At 43.9% G+C, this 16,633-nt stretch overlaps 1 protein-coding gene across 1 annotated transcript in view; it reads right to left on the reverse strand.

Annotated features, from left to right (window-relative positions):
- The window catches only part of aff2 (AF4/FMR2 family, member 2), a 136,652-nt gene that overhangs the window by 13,899 nt on the left and 106,120 nt on the right, over positions 1–16,633 (reverse strand). Inside the window, exons 11-18 of the mRNA XM_076103917.1 lie at positions 13,565–13,682; positions 12,801–12,903; positions 12,534–12,684; positions 12,189–12,404; positions 11,379–11,583; positions 6,167–7,201; positions 5,915–6,030; positions 1,453–1,720 (exon numbers count right to left, since the gene is read on the reverse strand). Coding sequence (XP_075960032.1) covers positions 1,453–1,720; positions 5,915–6,030; positions 6,167–7,201; positions 11,379–11,583; positions 12,189–12,404; positions 12,534–12,684; positions 12,801–12,903; positions 13,565–13,682 — 2,212 coding nt within the window. The remainder of the gene's footprint in view (positions 1–1,452; positions 1,721–5,914; positions 6,031–6,166; positions 7,202–11,378; positions 11,584–12,188; positions 12,405–12,533; positions 12,685–12,800; positions 12,904–13,564; positions 13,683–16,633) is intronic.

The following is a 16,633-nucleotide window of genomic DNA, read 5'->3' on the forward strand; positions in this document are numbered from 1 at the left end:
CTACATTTAGTAGTTTACTGGGAGCACTTCTTTAGTCAATCTTGTGCTTTTTGCATCTGTTTTCATGCATTACCTTCTACTGTACATCAGTACCAGTGGTGGAAAGTAACTCATTTGTCATGTACTGTACTTAGGTGCATTTTTGAGGTACTTGTACATCACTTGAGCATTTCCATTTCATGCTACTTTATACTTCTACTCCACTACATTTCAGAGACAAATATACTTTCTTTTTCTACTAACTATACTCATTTGATTGCTTGAGTTACTTTGCAGATTTAGATTATTGATATGTCATATAAGCTACCCAGCTGTATACATAGTAGTTAAAACTAGCCCCATCTTCAGCAGCCGCAACATTTAAGTGATGTACACATTACTGCACCACTATTGATAACCCAGAAATATATAAATATGATATAATATATATGATTCTGAAATGAGTACTTTTACTTTCAATACTTTAAGTGTATTAATACTAATAGTACTTTTACTTGGGTAAACTTAGGAATGGATTGGTTTGTAACACTTGTATACTGTAGTATTGCTGCTTGTAGCCAAGTAAAAGCTCTGAATACTTCCTCCACCACGGGAAAAAAACACTCACACAACATGTTTCAGTGACTTTTGCTCCTGACACTCCTGAAGCAGCGGTGGAGATGTGTGTCACGCTGCAGATTCATGGCATGTCATTAACTCAAGAGTTATTTTTGGGAACAGTTCCAGTGTCAGGGGAGCAACTAAATTTTGCGAGAAGATAATGCCACCAGCCAACTATCACTCCTACATAGGGCTCTTCTCATGTCTCCATGCTGTGCCTCCCCATCTCCTCGATCCTCCGGCTTTTGACCTGAAAATCCATCTCAGCCATCATGAAGGACGTCCCACTTCCTGAGATTAGGTTTAGGGAGCGAGGAAGGAGCAAGAAGCAATACACCGGTGTGTGTTCCTTTTCGGCATCCGTGACATTCAGCATCAGCTGGAATAATCTCAAGCCATGGTATGACTTTACAAATGCAACTGTTCCTTTTGTATTCTTAAGCTGTAAATAATTAAGATGATCAGATCCATTAAAGGCGCGGTCAAACTCTCTGTCCTTCACTATTTGTGTAGCACCTCGTAAGTGCATAAATACAGAGGTACAACAAAACAGCTGTGTGTGATGTTTTTAATTGACTTTGCTTGAAAACGGCGGCTCCAAGGCAAGGATGTCTCATTTGTTAAATGCCCGTTGCCTCGTCTCCCATCTCCTTCCGTCTTTTCCTCCCTTCCTCTCCTCGCATCTCCAGTGGGCGGGACAAAGATGCGAGGAGAGGAGGCGAGGAAAGGAATGGAGGATGTACAAACTGGGAAATGAGAAATCTCTTGGAAACTTGGTGCATTATACAAACAGGAGCAAATATGCTTTTGCAAATGGTGACACGTACAACAGCAGCACTTTTGAGCACTTACACTGCCGTTCCTCGCGTGTGCCGACGCCTTGCCTTCACCTCTCCTGTGTCTGTGTGAGGAAGTGGAAGTGGAAGTGGAAGTGGAAGTGGAAGTGGAAGTGGAAGTGGAGGAGGTGGAGCAGGGCAGCGTCCCGGAGGCGACGCCCTCCTGGCCGAGAGAGGAACTGCTGTCACAGGTCCGTTTACGAGGCGGATCGTCAGAGAGCGGCGACAGGAGGGGGGGGAGCAGCTTGTCTTCACGCCGCCGAGACTGCTTCCTGTTTAGTGAACTACTGAACACACACACACACACACACACACACACACACACACACACACACACACACACACACACACACACACACACACACACACACACAAAAAGACAAAGCAGTATGAGTATTAATATATTTATCGTAACTGAATATTATCTTTTTACTAAATGTTTATTTAGGATATGTGTTAATTAGTTGGCTTAATTGTGACTATTGCTGAAGTGTGATTCTTGCTACAGTGAACACCCTGCCATTGCTTAGTGGCACCAGAGGTGTGAGGCAGCAAAGCGATTCCCATTGGTTGCTCATAGTGGTCGTTTATTTCAGGTCATATGTAGTTCAGTTAAAACACATTCCCACAACAACGGGTCACAATTCATCTCGACAATAGGGGGAAATAATCATGACAACAAACTATAACTGACAAATGATGAATCATGACTCATAAAACATTGTCAGACAATATATCAAAAAAACCACATCATAGCACAGCGGAGACAGATAAATGTACCACAAACCCACGAATATAAGATAAAAACAAACGTTTATTTTTCTTATTATGAGTGGAAATATAAATATATGTGCTTTGGGGATTCTGCTGCAATCAGATTTTAATCTGCCGTCAGTCTTGGAACACTGCACGAAAAACAAATTCTGTAGAAAAAATGACATCCACATATACATAAGTGGATATTTTGATGACGTACAATCCCTCTTTAGATGTATTTTGTATTTAGCACAAGTAGTGCGATGAAAAAGCCAAAAACCTATGTATCAGTGGCCAAAACACTCCCGTGTTGTTGTTTTTTTTACTGAATTTAGATGTCAGAGGTTCAGAAAAATGCTGATCATCACTTGTTTGGTATTCTTTATCTTGAGCGACGCTCTCACTCGACCGGGTCGAACCTGTTTTGTCGATGACGGCGTAATGAAACACTGATACACGAGGCAGCATTCGGGGCTACGCCAATCAATGGACTGGCTTGATTTGACTTCCTCTATCTTTGCCATCACATTATTTCATCAACAGACACAAACATCCAGCGTGTAAAGCCCTACTTCTGAGTTAACCATCTTGTTGAGACTTCATCTGCAGTCGCTGAATGATGTTTTCCTTCTAAAGTTGTTGTGGTTCTGCCCTCCCTGCTCGAGCATTGACGGCTATTCCCTCAGCCGCCTTATTGTTGCTCTTGTGACTCATATTGTTTGCAGCACAACAGATCATATTTTTATGTTTTTCCTCCGCCTGGAAACTCTGGGGGTTTGATGCGGCGGGAAAAGTTGCTGAGCTTGCAGAACATCGCCCCGGGCCCCGACATTAGTGATAATATACAAAACCAGGGAGACAAAGACTAATTAGCTGCTGCAGTGCGTGTGTGTGAATGTGTGAGTTATGTGTGTGCTTTTGTGTCTGTGTACAGCATAATTGATGTGTGCACGACTATGCTAATTTGTGTGCATTTGTGTGTCTATCCTTAAGTGGATGCCGGTGTGTGTGCAGGAAAGCATAAGAAAGCTCTCATAGCTCATTTATATGTAACTCAGAATATTTATACATACATACACATATACAGTATATACTGTATATATACATATATATATACATTTACACATATATATGTATATATCCATATACATACACACATATATATACACATATATATATATATATACATATATATATAAAAGAGCTATGAGAGCTTTCTTATGCTTTCCTGCACACACACATATGCATATATACATATACGTATATATATATACATACAGTATACACATATACATACATAGGGGCTCTCGCTGACATTTTGAGCCCATTATGAACATTTTCCTTAAGTCTGCATTTCTGTAGACTCTGCCTGAGGGAATTACCCATAATTCCTAGCGTTGTGAAGTTTAACACGGGTTTACCAGGGGAAGCGAAGGCATAAAAAAAAAAGGTAAACAAAGAGGACGGCACATGGGTGCCTTGAACATTAAATGAACACAGAAACATTAAGGATTTAGGATGATACTTTAAAAACACATGAAATCAGAGGAATGCGAGCAGAGACTATCTCACAGCTGATTTATTCATCAACTATTTCTTTTCACGTTGTTATTGAAGCTGTTTTGACAAAAACAGGTAAATAGATTATTTGAAATTACATATTGTCTCGTAAGGCAAGAGCCTGGAAGACTTTTAAATCAGGGAGTAAACTATAGTATATAATAAATACCCACTATTATACGTAACATGTTATGTCGCAGATAAGTGCTGTCCCCTTCGTATTTACACCATTTCAAGCCCCTGCAGACTCTCACACCCAACCCTTTAGCAGCTGACGTCCCTGAGGGTTCAGGGTTTAAGGCCTTAGGGGGGAGGTTGGGATTGGTCCACAGACTTTGAACAACAACATACGTTAGCTTTCCTGCTAAAGTCTCCTTCTCATCTAACTTACAAACACGACCACACATCTCGTCCTGCAACCTGTCTAACGATGACAGAACAAGCTTTCAGCTGGGAAAGGTGCACGGCTAACGTCAGTTCGCAGGCTAGGTAGCGTTAGCTAATTCAGGCTAACTGTTCAGCTGCAGCACATTAACCAGCATATAAACTGAAAATGTAACTTTGCTTTGTTTGGACACTGGTGTGGTCTGAACTCACACTGAACAACACACTGCCTGGCCACGGCGTGCTAGCTATGTGCTAGCTACATGGAAAGCTACAGTAAGTTTGTTTCCTTTGTATCACGTTAGCCTGCTGCTGCTGTCAATCAATGAAAACAAACATGGACACGCCTCTCTAGTTGGCTGAGAGGAAAAGGAGTATTTCTGATATTTTCTCAAAATAATTTCTTCCCTTCCTATCAGTGATAAAAAAACTATTAATAATACATGTAAAAGACACATTGACATTATGTTTTTACTACAAAAAGGGATGACTTCAGATTCAGAAGACTATTTATGGTCTTTGCTGAATTTGAATGTGCTCAAACGCTCCAAAACAAACACAAGCCTTTCCGGGGTCAAAAAGGTGGCCCTTAACATAAGTCTTTTCTTATTATCTGTTGTCAAAATACGACCTGTCTGATTAAAACGGGGTGATAATAACTGTCAAAAGCCACCGTTTAGAAATGGCTGAATGGGTCTGAGCAGGATGATCACATCATCCAGTTTACAGCTTCCATAAAAAGCCTCTTGGATGATGAACAGACACTCTGGGATGTCTGCCGTACAATGTCACAGGTTCAAGTCCAGGTCGCCCCTCTCTCCCTTCTGCGCGTCCCTTGATGACGCCGTGATGCTATAAAAATATTTCCTCTGTGGCTGTCACGTCGAGGCTTATTTATAGCGACAGCCGGCTTAGTCTGTTTTTAATAATTCACACGGAAAGCTGAAATTCACTTTGTCACTCTGGTGTCACAGTGTGGATTGAACTCACCTCTGCGGTGACTTCAACGCCACATTGAAAATGTTAAGCCTGCCTCAAAATACTCAGTAAACTTGTCTAGCGTCAATCCCAGGAACATGAGAATGTGGCGTTCAGGGGAAGAATGGGGAAAGGCAATGCTGAGTATTTTTTCTCACATTGTGTTATGTCATGCGGACATGTTTATTGGAAAGTAAGGTCATTTAAATCTTGATTCACCATGAACGTGATTACCTGTCCTCCCTGTTAAAGCTGGAGCGCAGGACTTTAACAAATAAATGTCTGTTACAATCAAGCCCTTGCCAAACGAGTACACACAATGCTGATTAATCCTATCGCCGTCATTAAAGGCTCTCTGTATTTCCCACAATACCGGAGTTGTGGTGTCTGTGGCGCCCTGCATTTTATGTCAACCAGCCAGAGCTAAACGGGGCAGGAAGGAAGGTGGGGGTGAGACCATATGGACGGAGTATCAGCTCGGAAAAGTTCAAAAGATACGGCGGTAAAATCCTAAGAAGCGTCCAAGAAAAAGTGTCTGGAGTGGATGCTTCAGGTAAAAAAAGAAACGTAGCGTTCAGAGGATTTAAGTAAAAAAAAAAAAAAAGACAGCTATAAGACAGCGAGGACAAACATCTCGAGCATATGTTATAAGCTGCGTCGACAGGGTTTTGTGTAATTACTCCCACTGCCAGTAGGGGGACATAAATATACCACACTCCAGCTTTAACTGACATGGTTTGGAAAGACACTAGTAGTGGGTCCCTGTGTGAGTACTTTCTTGGGTAAAGTATGGTACTCACTCTGCTGAGCTGTTCTTGTGGTTGTGTATTGGAGAGATGCAGGGCGGGAGGAGCTGACAGTCTTTGTCCAATCGCAGCTTCTTATTGCCGTTGACTGACGACTCAGTGTGGTCCGACTGGAACGCAGAGGACAGAAAACACACAGTATTTAAGTACAGTAGTTACATTTGAGAGAGAAAGGACACAGATTGTGTAGTAAAATATATATGAAAAAAATGGGATTTAAACAGGGAGAATCCGACGCCACAACACCTTGTGTTTCCTCTTGCTCTTGTTGGTGTGTTTCTCTGCTGGGACCGCCATGTTTCCAGCGGCCTGCCTCCTGTGTTTGCTCTCCGTCCTCCCTGCCAGCCTGGGATTACTCTGCTCTTGCACAGGGGGGTTGTCCTGGACCCCCGGACCCTGGCACGCCTTCTCTCTGTCCCTCCCCGCCGTCCGATCCCTCTCCCCGAGCACCGATCGGTCTCTCTCCTCTCTGTCCGTCTGCCTCTCTCTCTCCGTTAATCTGTCTCTGTCACCTTGCCTCTCTCTGTCCTGCCCCAGCCGCTCGTTTTCTTCCTCCTGCTTCTCCCCTTTAGGTGGCTTCTGCTTCTCCCTCAGCCCCGGCCACTCTCTCTCGGCCTGCTTCTGTCTCTCCCTCTCGGGCGCCCCTATCCTCTCCCCCTGTCTCTCCCTGTCCCTCCCCTCGCTCCCATCCCTTTCGGCCAGTCCCGCTCTGGATCTTTCCCCCAAACCCTGGCCAGGCACCCTGCTGAGCAAACTCAGCTCGATTTTCACCCATAAACTCTGGATCTCTTGGTATTCCCTCAAGGGGGACGGAGGCACCTCGTATCCCACGTTGGGAGGCGGCGACATGGACACTGGGTCTTTGCGCTGACCTCCTAACCCTCCGGGTTCAGGAACAGAAGTGCCAAATGAACCAGTTATGTTGCTAATGCTTTGGGCGTTACTGCTGCCGTTGGCACCACCACTGATGCTACCGTTACTGCTGCTGCTGCTACCGTTAGTGGTCACACTGCCACCGTCTTTGACTCGGAGGCCCTTCCCTCCGAATGCCCCCAGGCTCCCCGCGGACCCGAGGCATGGGGGTAGAGGAGGCGCGTGCGTGTTGGACAGGGTCTGCGTGTTGATGGCCAAGCGAGTCGTCTGAGGCGGCAGCGCGGGGATCTTGAGGGCTTCCTCCGAATCCGAGTGGCATTCGGAGGACGAGGAGGACGAGTCCGTCTCGATGAATTCGCGGGACTTGGGTGTGATCTTGGTGCTCGGACCTCTGTGTTTCTTCTTGTCCTGTTTGAAAAGGCGGAAAGGGACAAAAAGGGAGTGAGCTCTGGGATGACTTAAAAACACGACTAATGATTCATATTCATATGCACTGACCTATGAGAATCACTGTGGCTGCTGATCAGGAGAGTGCACACAAAAACACAAACTTTGAATCACTCTACACCCTCCACCGTGATTAACAGAACTGGCTTTTGTTTTCTTAACCTTTTGCTATCGCAATGAAAATAAATCTTGCTGATATGATATCAGCCAAAGCGTTTCAAAGAATCAGTCACGCTATAAATATATATATGATACGCTTGTTCTACTAATCTGAGAAGTGAAATGAAACATGTCTGACTGTCTAATTTCGTACCAGTCACACGACTGAGCACAGGCAGTCTGGTGACACATGCGGATGCGTTTTTGCGTCTCTCATTTTGAATTATTTTCCTGCGTGTAACCGCAGATTTTAAAAAAGAAATAACTTTATCACAGGTAGGTGTCCGCTGAAGGTTTCTCCTCACTGATGGTGTTCAGCCCTGATTGCTGCATTTCCAACAGTCCTACGGCTTTCAGGCGTACGAGTCCCGTCCCGAGAGAAAGATGCCTTTTCTAAAAGCTGCAACACATTGCCGAGTGATGTCAGTGACCTTTAAGCACCGCAAACACTCAAAGTGTAGAATTGCAGCCATTGGAGTGACACAGTTATATCAGGAATATCAATACTCTTTCTCTTGTTCTCTCCGCCTCCGTTTGCTGCTGTGACAGCACACCTCCAGCCTTTAAAGAGGACTTCTCCCCTGGCCTCAGCGACCAGCACAGCTGGATACAGAATCTCTTTTGCCAACCATCCCGAGGATGTAATTGAGGGTCTCGCCTCCAAGCAGCAGAACGACCCTGACGATCTATCCTTTGATAGCTCTTTGAAACCCATTTCTACAGAAGGCCCTTTGACTGGTTGGTTGCGTGTGGCTGAAGAATACCCAGAGCTCTGCATCGAAGGCGACGCGTGTCTGATAGCGTTTGCCACAGCGTGTCTCTGTGAAGCTTGTGGCCTTAAAGACCGAGCACAGGAACGCGTTGGGTGCTGAGTCTATTCAGCCAGACTTCAAAGCCCCGACAGCGTCACTGCAGCAGCATCCCCTTCCTCATGAAGCCCCGACGGTGAGCCTGTTGCATCACACCACCAACGGACTAAGTTCACGATGTCAATATAAATGTAGCTGTCCAAATGTCACGCAAACATTGTGGTTCAACACAGAGTTGTGGATTCTGATGCAATATATTGGTGGATTTTTGGATGTTGTGTATTTTCAGACAGTATGTAATGTTATTTGGGTACAAAGTATTTGTAAATAGAAAGTATCTTATCATCTTTAGCTGTAACAGACTTGCTCTCTTTCTCTCTGCTGTGTGTCTCTCTCTCCCTTCCTCCCAATTTAAAGAACGATTTATATCATAATAATATCATGACAACAATAATAAGGGGTTTTGCTGAATTTGTAAGGTGCCTCAGGCCTCCAAAGTTTGGGACGCTCTGCTTTGAAGGACAAATCTGGAGGTAATCAAATCAAACCCTATTGAAATACCAAAACCAACAGTGTTAGTCCATCCTCCAAAACCAAGACCGTTGGTTCCTACTGAGGACGAACATTTGAACAAACACACCACAATTTCCTAATTGCCTGAAACAGCTGAGCATTGTAGAGTTCAGCAAAGATTACTCAAACAGGAGGAAATAGTGGATTTGTTGGGGACTATTTTCGGCTGCGGATTAATACATATTTGGTGCTTTATTGAATAGCAGAGTATATTTTTAAATGAACTACGGTGCCCATGCTTGTGGCCTCTTGTTTTAAACAATGGCGTTCTATTGCACAGAGGGGTAAGATGCACCAGGCTTTGGTTAAGCAGATAATACAGTACAAGTGTAGACTACTTCCTATAATGTCGTCGACATCAGATAATGTCATGCACCTCTCTCTATGTAAATGATGTAGAATCAACTATGACAGAATGATGTAGATTGACAGCCGTTGACCCTCTGAACGCAAAAATTTAAATTCTTTATACAATCTCTATCGTAGCCAAAAGCTGTAAAAAACTGCATTGTCGTCGAATATTCAGCTTTCCAAGTGTCCTTGAACACGTCATGCACGACGAATGCTTCCGTCAGAGAGAGCAACCGAACCAAAGCTTAAAATTTGGATATTTCACCAAAAACACTTCATTCTACATGTTTCATTTAAATTATCGCCCAAAATAAACGTTAAATTCTGCGCTCCTCGGTGCAACTGGGGAGCCATCACTGACTCGTGTGGAGCCTCAAATCTTTTCTTTTTCCAATATTGGTAACGTGGAAAAATGTTAGATATTGTTTTCTATTTAAAAAAAATACCTAATCAAAGAAATTCAACTTGTGTTTTTATATCATTTATGGCATTATAACTGTATTACACTGCACTAAAGACATGTTTGACTCTCTACTTCTAGCCATGGTGGTGCAGGACCTAAATATTGCAGTAAAAAACAAAACGCCCCGAAACTGCTTGGGGTTCAGAGGATTTAGTGTAATTTCTTATTCTATAATAATATACCTCAGTAGTGGAGGTAAAGCTTTGCAGTGGGATAAGTGGAATTATTATTGTGTTCTTAATTTTGTTGTCTTGAAACCAATTATTCCATAAAAAGAAAGAAAAACAAACACAACTAGCTGATAAGTGGACGTTGAATGGATTGTGTGCAGTGAGAGGATGAGTTTGGAGCTGTGAATGGTTGTCAGGCCGACTGAACCTCAGCCTGCTGCTGACGGGTCGGCAGACGTCAGGGTCAGACATGTCACTCTCTGGTCACTTCCTCAGCCTCTTACATGAGCCTCCGTTTGTTAGTCGCTTCTGTGGAAACGAGGTTTCCATTGTTTCAGTATTACGGACGGCCGTCTGACAATTTGTCTCGGAGTAAATTTGTCTTTCAAAGCAAACAAACGACACGATGTGAGACTCCGCTGGCATAAAGGTCACGAAAGATCAAAACATGGCACATCCTAAAATCAACTCCAGAGACTGTGGAGAGCTGGCTCACTTCTTCTGTTCTTCTAAAGTTGACTGCGAATGTTCATCTCTGTCAACCGCCATTTACACACTGCTAACAATATCACCTGGAGCATTTTATGAATGACAACGACAGTTTGAGATGTTGACGGTTTGGTTCTGATTTGATATCATTACATTTATTTTACTCAGAAGTAGAATTACAGCCTCCACCAACCAGACAAGTTTCAGTTTACATCCGTGTCCCTCCAAAATGTCATACCGTGACATTTGTGTTATGTATTACTTGAGTTAGGTCACAGTGACCTTTGGCAACCAGTTCATCCTTGAGTCCAAGATAAACCCGTTCACGAGAATGGGACCGAAGGACTGACAGGCAACCCAACAACGCGATACCTCCGGCTGCGGCTGTCGCCATCGGAGGCATAAAAACTCCACATTTCTTTTTCAGTAAAAGTAAAGTGAAGATGAGGGATATTTCCATCTTCTGTGGCCATTTTCCTGCTCTAATTGTTACATAATCTTCATTCTTGTCCGGCTCTATCTGTGCCTTTGTTACATAAAGCCAGTTTACTATAAGTGGTTTTCTTCTGTTTCTTTCTCTTCCATTCGTTCTCCTTGAAACTACCCAATCTTCATAAAACCACACAGTGTTCACTCATTATCGGCGGAGACGATGGCCGACGATTTAGCTCCATCTCTTTGACTCCCTCTCTCGCTTTCCATATTTCGATAAAACCAGTCAGCGTTGAGCCATAATGGTCATGTGATAATACCGTTTTTATCCTGTAGAATTTTATGGCTCGGACAAATTGTCCAGAGACAATAAGGATGAAGTGACCATTACGGGACACGCGGACAGAGTTACATGTGCGTTTCTTTACATATTCCAAGAAGTTGAGAAGTGGAGGGTAAACGTCCCAAGGTGCTTGTGTCTTGTTCTTCTTTCCTTGGGAAAGTCATTTGACTGAAAAGGGGATTGTTGGATTAGCTTTCTGCCAGTCATAAATAATTACTGGATTAACTTTGAGGGATTAGTATTATTACGAGCAACAATTAATACCATCACTGAGAAGAAATATGGAGAAAATGTCTACGTGCCCCATAAACTCACACTCACATGTGTCTCCCGCCACTCAGAAACAAACCTGGTTTACACTGACAGCAGGTATTGGCGCGGGGGTTTGCTGTAGCGCTGCTGGTGGAGTAACTGAGCTGCTGTTTGAGTTGGTAGCACTGCGAGGTTCTTTCCTGGGGGCTGTTTTCCCACTGGGGGGTTTGCTTCGTGGCCTCGGGGGGTTCTGAAGCTCCAGGGAGGGGGGAGGCAACAGGTCCTTCTCCCTAGCCGCAGGGCTGCAGGGGGGGAAAAAAACAAACAGGAGAAAGCAAACCCTATTAAGAGTCACCCTTGAGCAAGGCACTGCTACCGTCGTGCAGTATTACACTGACAAACAGTAGACGATGATGCTCGCCGTAGCCAGCTGCAGGGGGGGGAATGTGTGTTCAAATGAAATAAATATATCAGACAGCATGAAATAATTGAAAACAGCATGCGCCCAGCCAAAGTTGTTTGGATGTGGAACGCCTAAAAACGGAAAAGGGGAAGCGAAGAAGTGGTGGAGGGAGAAAAGAAGAAAGGAACGAAGCTGGGAAGTCTGTGTTTTTCTTCCAATTAGCCTCACATCAAGCGGAGCAGCCAATTGGGCACGGCATCTACTCAATCTGAGCATTTTTCCCAACAGATGTGAGGATGACAGTGTTCAGAGGCTGGCTGCAAGGAAGCTCAGTGATCCCCTCGAGCCCCTGTGAGCGCTCCATGCTAAGCGACAGTGTTGCCTTAAAGGTGCTGAATACGAGATTGGGAGCATTTCTATTGCCTCTCAACGTGGTGACGGCTCGGGTCGAGGCGGTGTTATTATCTGCAATGGCCGCCGTATGAGCGCAGTGCTCTTCCTCACCTGTGCTGGTTTGTTCTGCTCCACGTCTGGCTCTGACCATCCTCCACACTGTTCGACCTCTCCGTCCGTCTGGGCTGCTTCTTCCCGGTGGTGATCCTCCTCTGGGTCGCGACCTCCGGCCCTGACAACAGGCCCGGTGACATCCTCATCTTCGACCTCTGGCCCTCCCCTGAGGCCTTCTGGCTGAGCTTAGCCTTGGCCTTCTCTCTGCCCGGGCTGCGGGAGGCAAGAATTGGTTTGTCTTTTACGGTTAGAGAGACATTTTTGTCAGTTTGTTCATCCCTCTGTTAGTGTGTAATTCATTCATTCGTTCTTTCAACAGATGTTTTAAAAATCCCCTCCTACCAGAACGCTCCCCTCGTATCCTTGTGTTCCACCGTTTGGGCAGCTGGAACCGGGGTGCTGCTGGACACGCAGGGCTTGGTCTTGGCGGCCGTTCCCACTCCTGGTGCTTCACTCCTGGGAGAGAAAGTCCCCGGACCCTGGGGGATGGAGCCTGGGCAGGGCACCATTGAACCAGTTTAAGTATTCCAGATCAAACCAGATTATTATTTGTTCTACTGTATACCATAGCTGCTGTTTCACACAGTAGACATTACTGTCCATACCAACCTGTGCCATGTTCTGGCTGAGGGGGAACCTGGGGTTTGGTTTGAGCTTGGACCTTATTCAACCAGCTGTCCAGCTGCCACTTGTTGGCAGAGGGGGGCTCAGGCTACAGGGGGAGAAAACAGAAAGATTTCACAAGTAAGAATATACTTAACGGAAATTACAGATATGATTTTGTCTTTAAAATAATAAATCATTAAAGTGTTCGTTTGTTTTCCAGACAGAAAAGAGAACTTCTTTTAGTGAGATCTGAAAGTAGCTCTATTCATTCAAGATCAGAGTTGTGAATTGTTTTAACATAATGCTGCATATGTGTTACATGCTACTTCATGAGTTAGCTTCATCTGCATGTCTCTCTCTCTCTCTCTCTCTCTCTCTCTCTCTCTCTCTCTCTCTCTCTCTCTCTCTCTCTCTCTCAGTGGGTTTGAGTGCAGAGGCTCCTGAAACCTGGCAGCGTCGAGCCATTAAAAATAAAGTGATAAATAATATTACAATTCAGCTCTCTGCAGTTGGGAGTTTTATGACTTTCAGAAGACCACCCAGAGACTGTGTGAAGAGACCGTTTAATGTACAGTCAGACACACTGCGATGCTATTAGTGGTGAGTCGGGAAGAATAAAAATGCTATACAGGTGTTTTTTAACACACACACACACACACACAGAAATCATGATAATTAGCTACTAATTAGCTTAGTAGATTTAATTGATCAACTCGTGTTTTCCACCCTGTCTTTCCATGTAACTGGAGGTTCACTTGGCATCCTACCTCTGGAGTGTGTGTGCGGGACGTCTGGTTATACTCGCTGTCACTGGAGCTGCTCTCTGATTCGTCTGTGTCCGACTCTGAGCTGCTCTCTGATTCACTGCTGCTCCCTGATGCTCCACTAGGGAAGGAAGGAAGGAAGACATTTCTGTTAGTTATGTGCTTGTTTGAAAATCAAAGGATATGTTTCGAGATCAACCTGTGACAAAACCATCACGGGATCCATATGTATAACGTGAGAGGACTCTGGAATTGAATCATGTCACACGAACAAAACAACGAATGTCATACTGTCACAAGAGGGCGAGGAAGCACGTTCACGGTCACTGTCACTTCTGACAGGGTTACATGAAGATTCACATTAACGGGGCGACCAGAGAGCGAGGCACACTCCCTCGCTATTTGATATTTTGAAATGAACCAGCTGCCAGCTCTCTCTGGAGGAACTGAGAAGGAAAAAGAGTCAGAACACAAGATTCAGCCTTATGCAGATGCTGCTTTGCTTCCTCTTTCAGGATCATCAAATTCACTAGCCAGGTTCAAAGTGTTGGATATCTCAACAGTTATAAGAAAATAACATTTTTGACATTTATGAATAAAATAAAATGTTATATAAATCAGGTTATGAATGATATATGAACAGACCTCTCCGTGAAAACCTTCAGAATACTGAAGTAAATATTTCAGCTAATAGATATCACCATGCAACATCCCCACAAGATTACCAACATTAAGACAATCATTTCTCTTTAGAAATAAGTATACTTTTATAAATCTCACTCTCACTCACTTTTATATGAAATAATTGATTCCCTGCCTACATTTCAAATACTAATCGATTAGTTAGTTCCAGCTACTGCTAGTATTTGTATTTTGGATAACATTGTTTGGGGGGGGGGGGGGATTCTCTCCACTTTTTTCAGAACACGACATCAAGATCATTTCTAATCTACTCCAACTGCCTCGATTAGCAGACGAACCATCAAACTCTAAAGTAAAGAGGAATTCTCACTGTCAGTCTGTTCGGTTGTGATGTATCTCATTTAACCGATTAAAAAAAAAAAGAAGAAAAAAGATAATTATTGGGGAAGCCAGTCACCCTGTCACTGATTCAATGAAAATGACACAAAATATAATAATCGGCTATTATTAAACGCATAAACACAGCGTTTTTTTGGACCTGTTCAATTGTCTCCCTCAATCCTCTCCGGTGCTTCGGTCGGCCTCGTGTTCATCCATCCTTCCACGGTGCTTTGAAATGGCCTCCTAGAGGCAACACACCCGCTCGTCCCAACTTAAGAACACACACACACACACAAATGCAGCTTGCGCGCACACACGCAGAAATTGCAATTACGTGTAGTTCTCTTTTTGCGTGTGTGTGTGTGTGTGTGTGCATGTAATTTCAGTTCAAGGCTGCCATCACAGCAGGCACCAATCTGTGTGAGCAGTCAAGCAGCAAATCCATCAACTGTTCCCGAGGCAGCACTCGCACACACACACACTCGCACACACACACACACACACACACACACACACACACACACACACACACACACACACACACACACACACACACACACACACACAGTGACAGATACTGTATGAAGGCAGTCTCTCTCTCTGCCGTGTTTTCTTCGTCTATCATTACTCATCTCTTCTCTTTGTCTCTCTCTTTCAATTTCAATTACATTCTCACCTCACTTTGCTCTATTAGCATCACCGTTGAAACAATATTGGCAAAGAGTCGAGTTTATCTCCCTGTGTATGTATGTATATATATATATATGTGTGTGTCTGTTTTTGGGTCTTCCCTATGCAGACCCTCCCCCGTGAAATCACAGCAGAAAATCTTTTCTAATCACATGAGAAAGCTCGTTAGATTCTGATTTTACTAAACAATGCAAATAGCTACAGAGAATAGCGAGATCTTGTCCGTCTGCGATTTCATCGCCGGCTGGTAAATCAGCATCACAATAAAACACGAAGTGTAATCAGATGTACAAATCCCATTAAGAGAGTTATTGTTCATTACGTTCAGCCGTCTCTCAAAGCAGGACCATTTCAATTTCTCTCATGCGCGCCGCTTCAAAATAACCAGGGGGACGTTATTGATGCACATCCAAACTAAAATTGGCATTATATTACTGCAGACAGGGAAATGAAAAACAACAGGAGAGCTGAAGACGAGGCTGTTAGAGAAACATCTGCCACTTTAAGAACTGATCACAGTCATTAATTGATTCTTTTTGACGCTTAGCGTTAGCGTAACGAGCTGCAAACACTAAACTGACACCGTATGACCATAAAAGGTGATACCTTTTTTTAAATTTTTTTTTTAACCTTTATTTAACCAGGTAAAATCAATTGAGAACCAATTCTCATTTTCAATGATGACCTCGGCAGTTGTATATAAATATCATGTCACATGTTGACACTGTGTTGAGCTCCGGCTCTCTGGCTGCTCATTTTATCCGTCTGCCTGTTTGGTGCTGAGCAAAGCTGCTGCTAAAACGCTCTACTCAGCTGGGGCAAACTGCCGAGTCAGGTGATAATTCTCTGTGGGACACCATTCACATTACACAATACAAACACATTGACTGGCGCTGCTTTAAACACGCCGTACTGCCATGTGCAGAAAACGTAGAATGGAGGAATTAACATTTTATTGGCATTGAACGCTATATGATCAGTAAATTGAGATTTCATCATCAGTATGCATCATCGCTGACAGCTGTGCGACGTTCATTTTGGCATCTATCATCTACAAAATGATACGCTCTGCACTGTGCGACTGTTACCAGGAAGTAAATACAATGTAGGCTACTTATTATGTTCCATTGTTGGAATTTCGGAGGCCCGATATCACGATTCACTAAAGGACTGAGTGGACTTTTGCGGACGCTAACGCTGCACAAATTAGAATTAGCTCGATTCCGAAATCCCCCGCTAGGGTGGGAATGCACCGCTAACTGCGTCTCGGTGCTCCTGCGCTATTCGCACATATCTAAATGAGATAGTACGCACACATGTGGCACCAAATTGGGCCCAATCAATGCAAATGATCCTCAT

This window comes from Anarhichas minor, unplaced genomic scaffold, assembly GCF_050575085.1.
Source record: "Anarhichas minor isolate MPS153535 unplaced genomic scaffold, ASM5057508v1 ptg000028l, whole genome shotgun sequence".
NCBI classification, from domain to species: domain Eukaryota; kingdom Metazoa; phylum Chordata; class Actinopteri; order Perciformes; family Anarhichadidae; genus Anarhichas; species Anarhichas minor.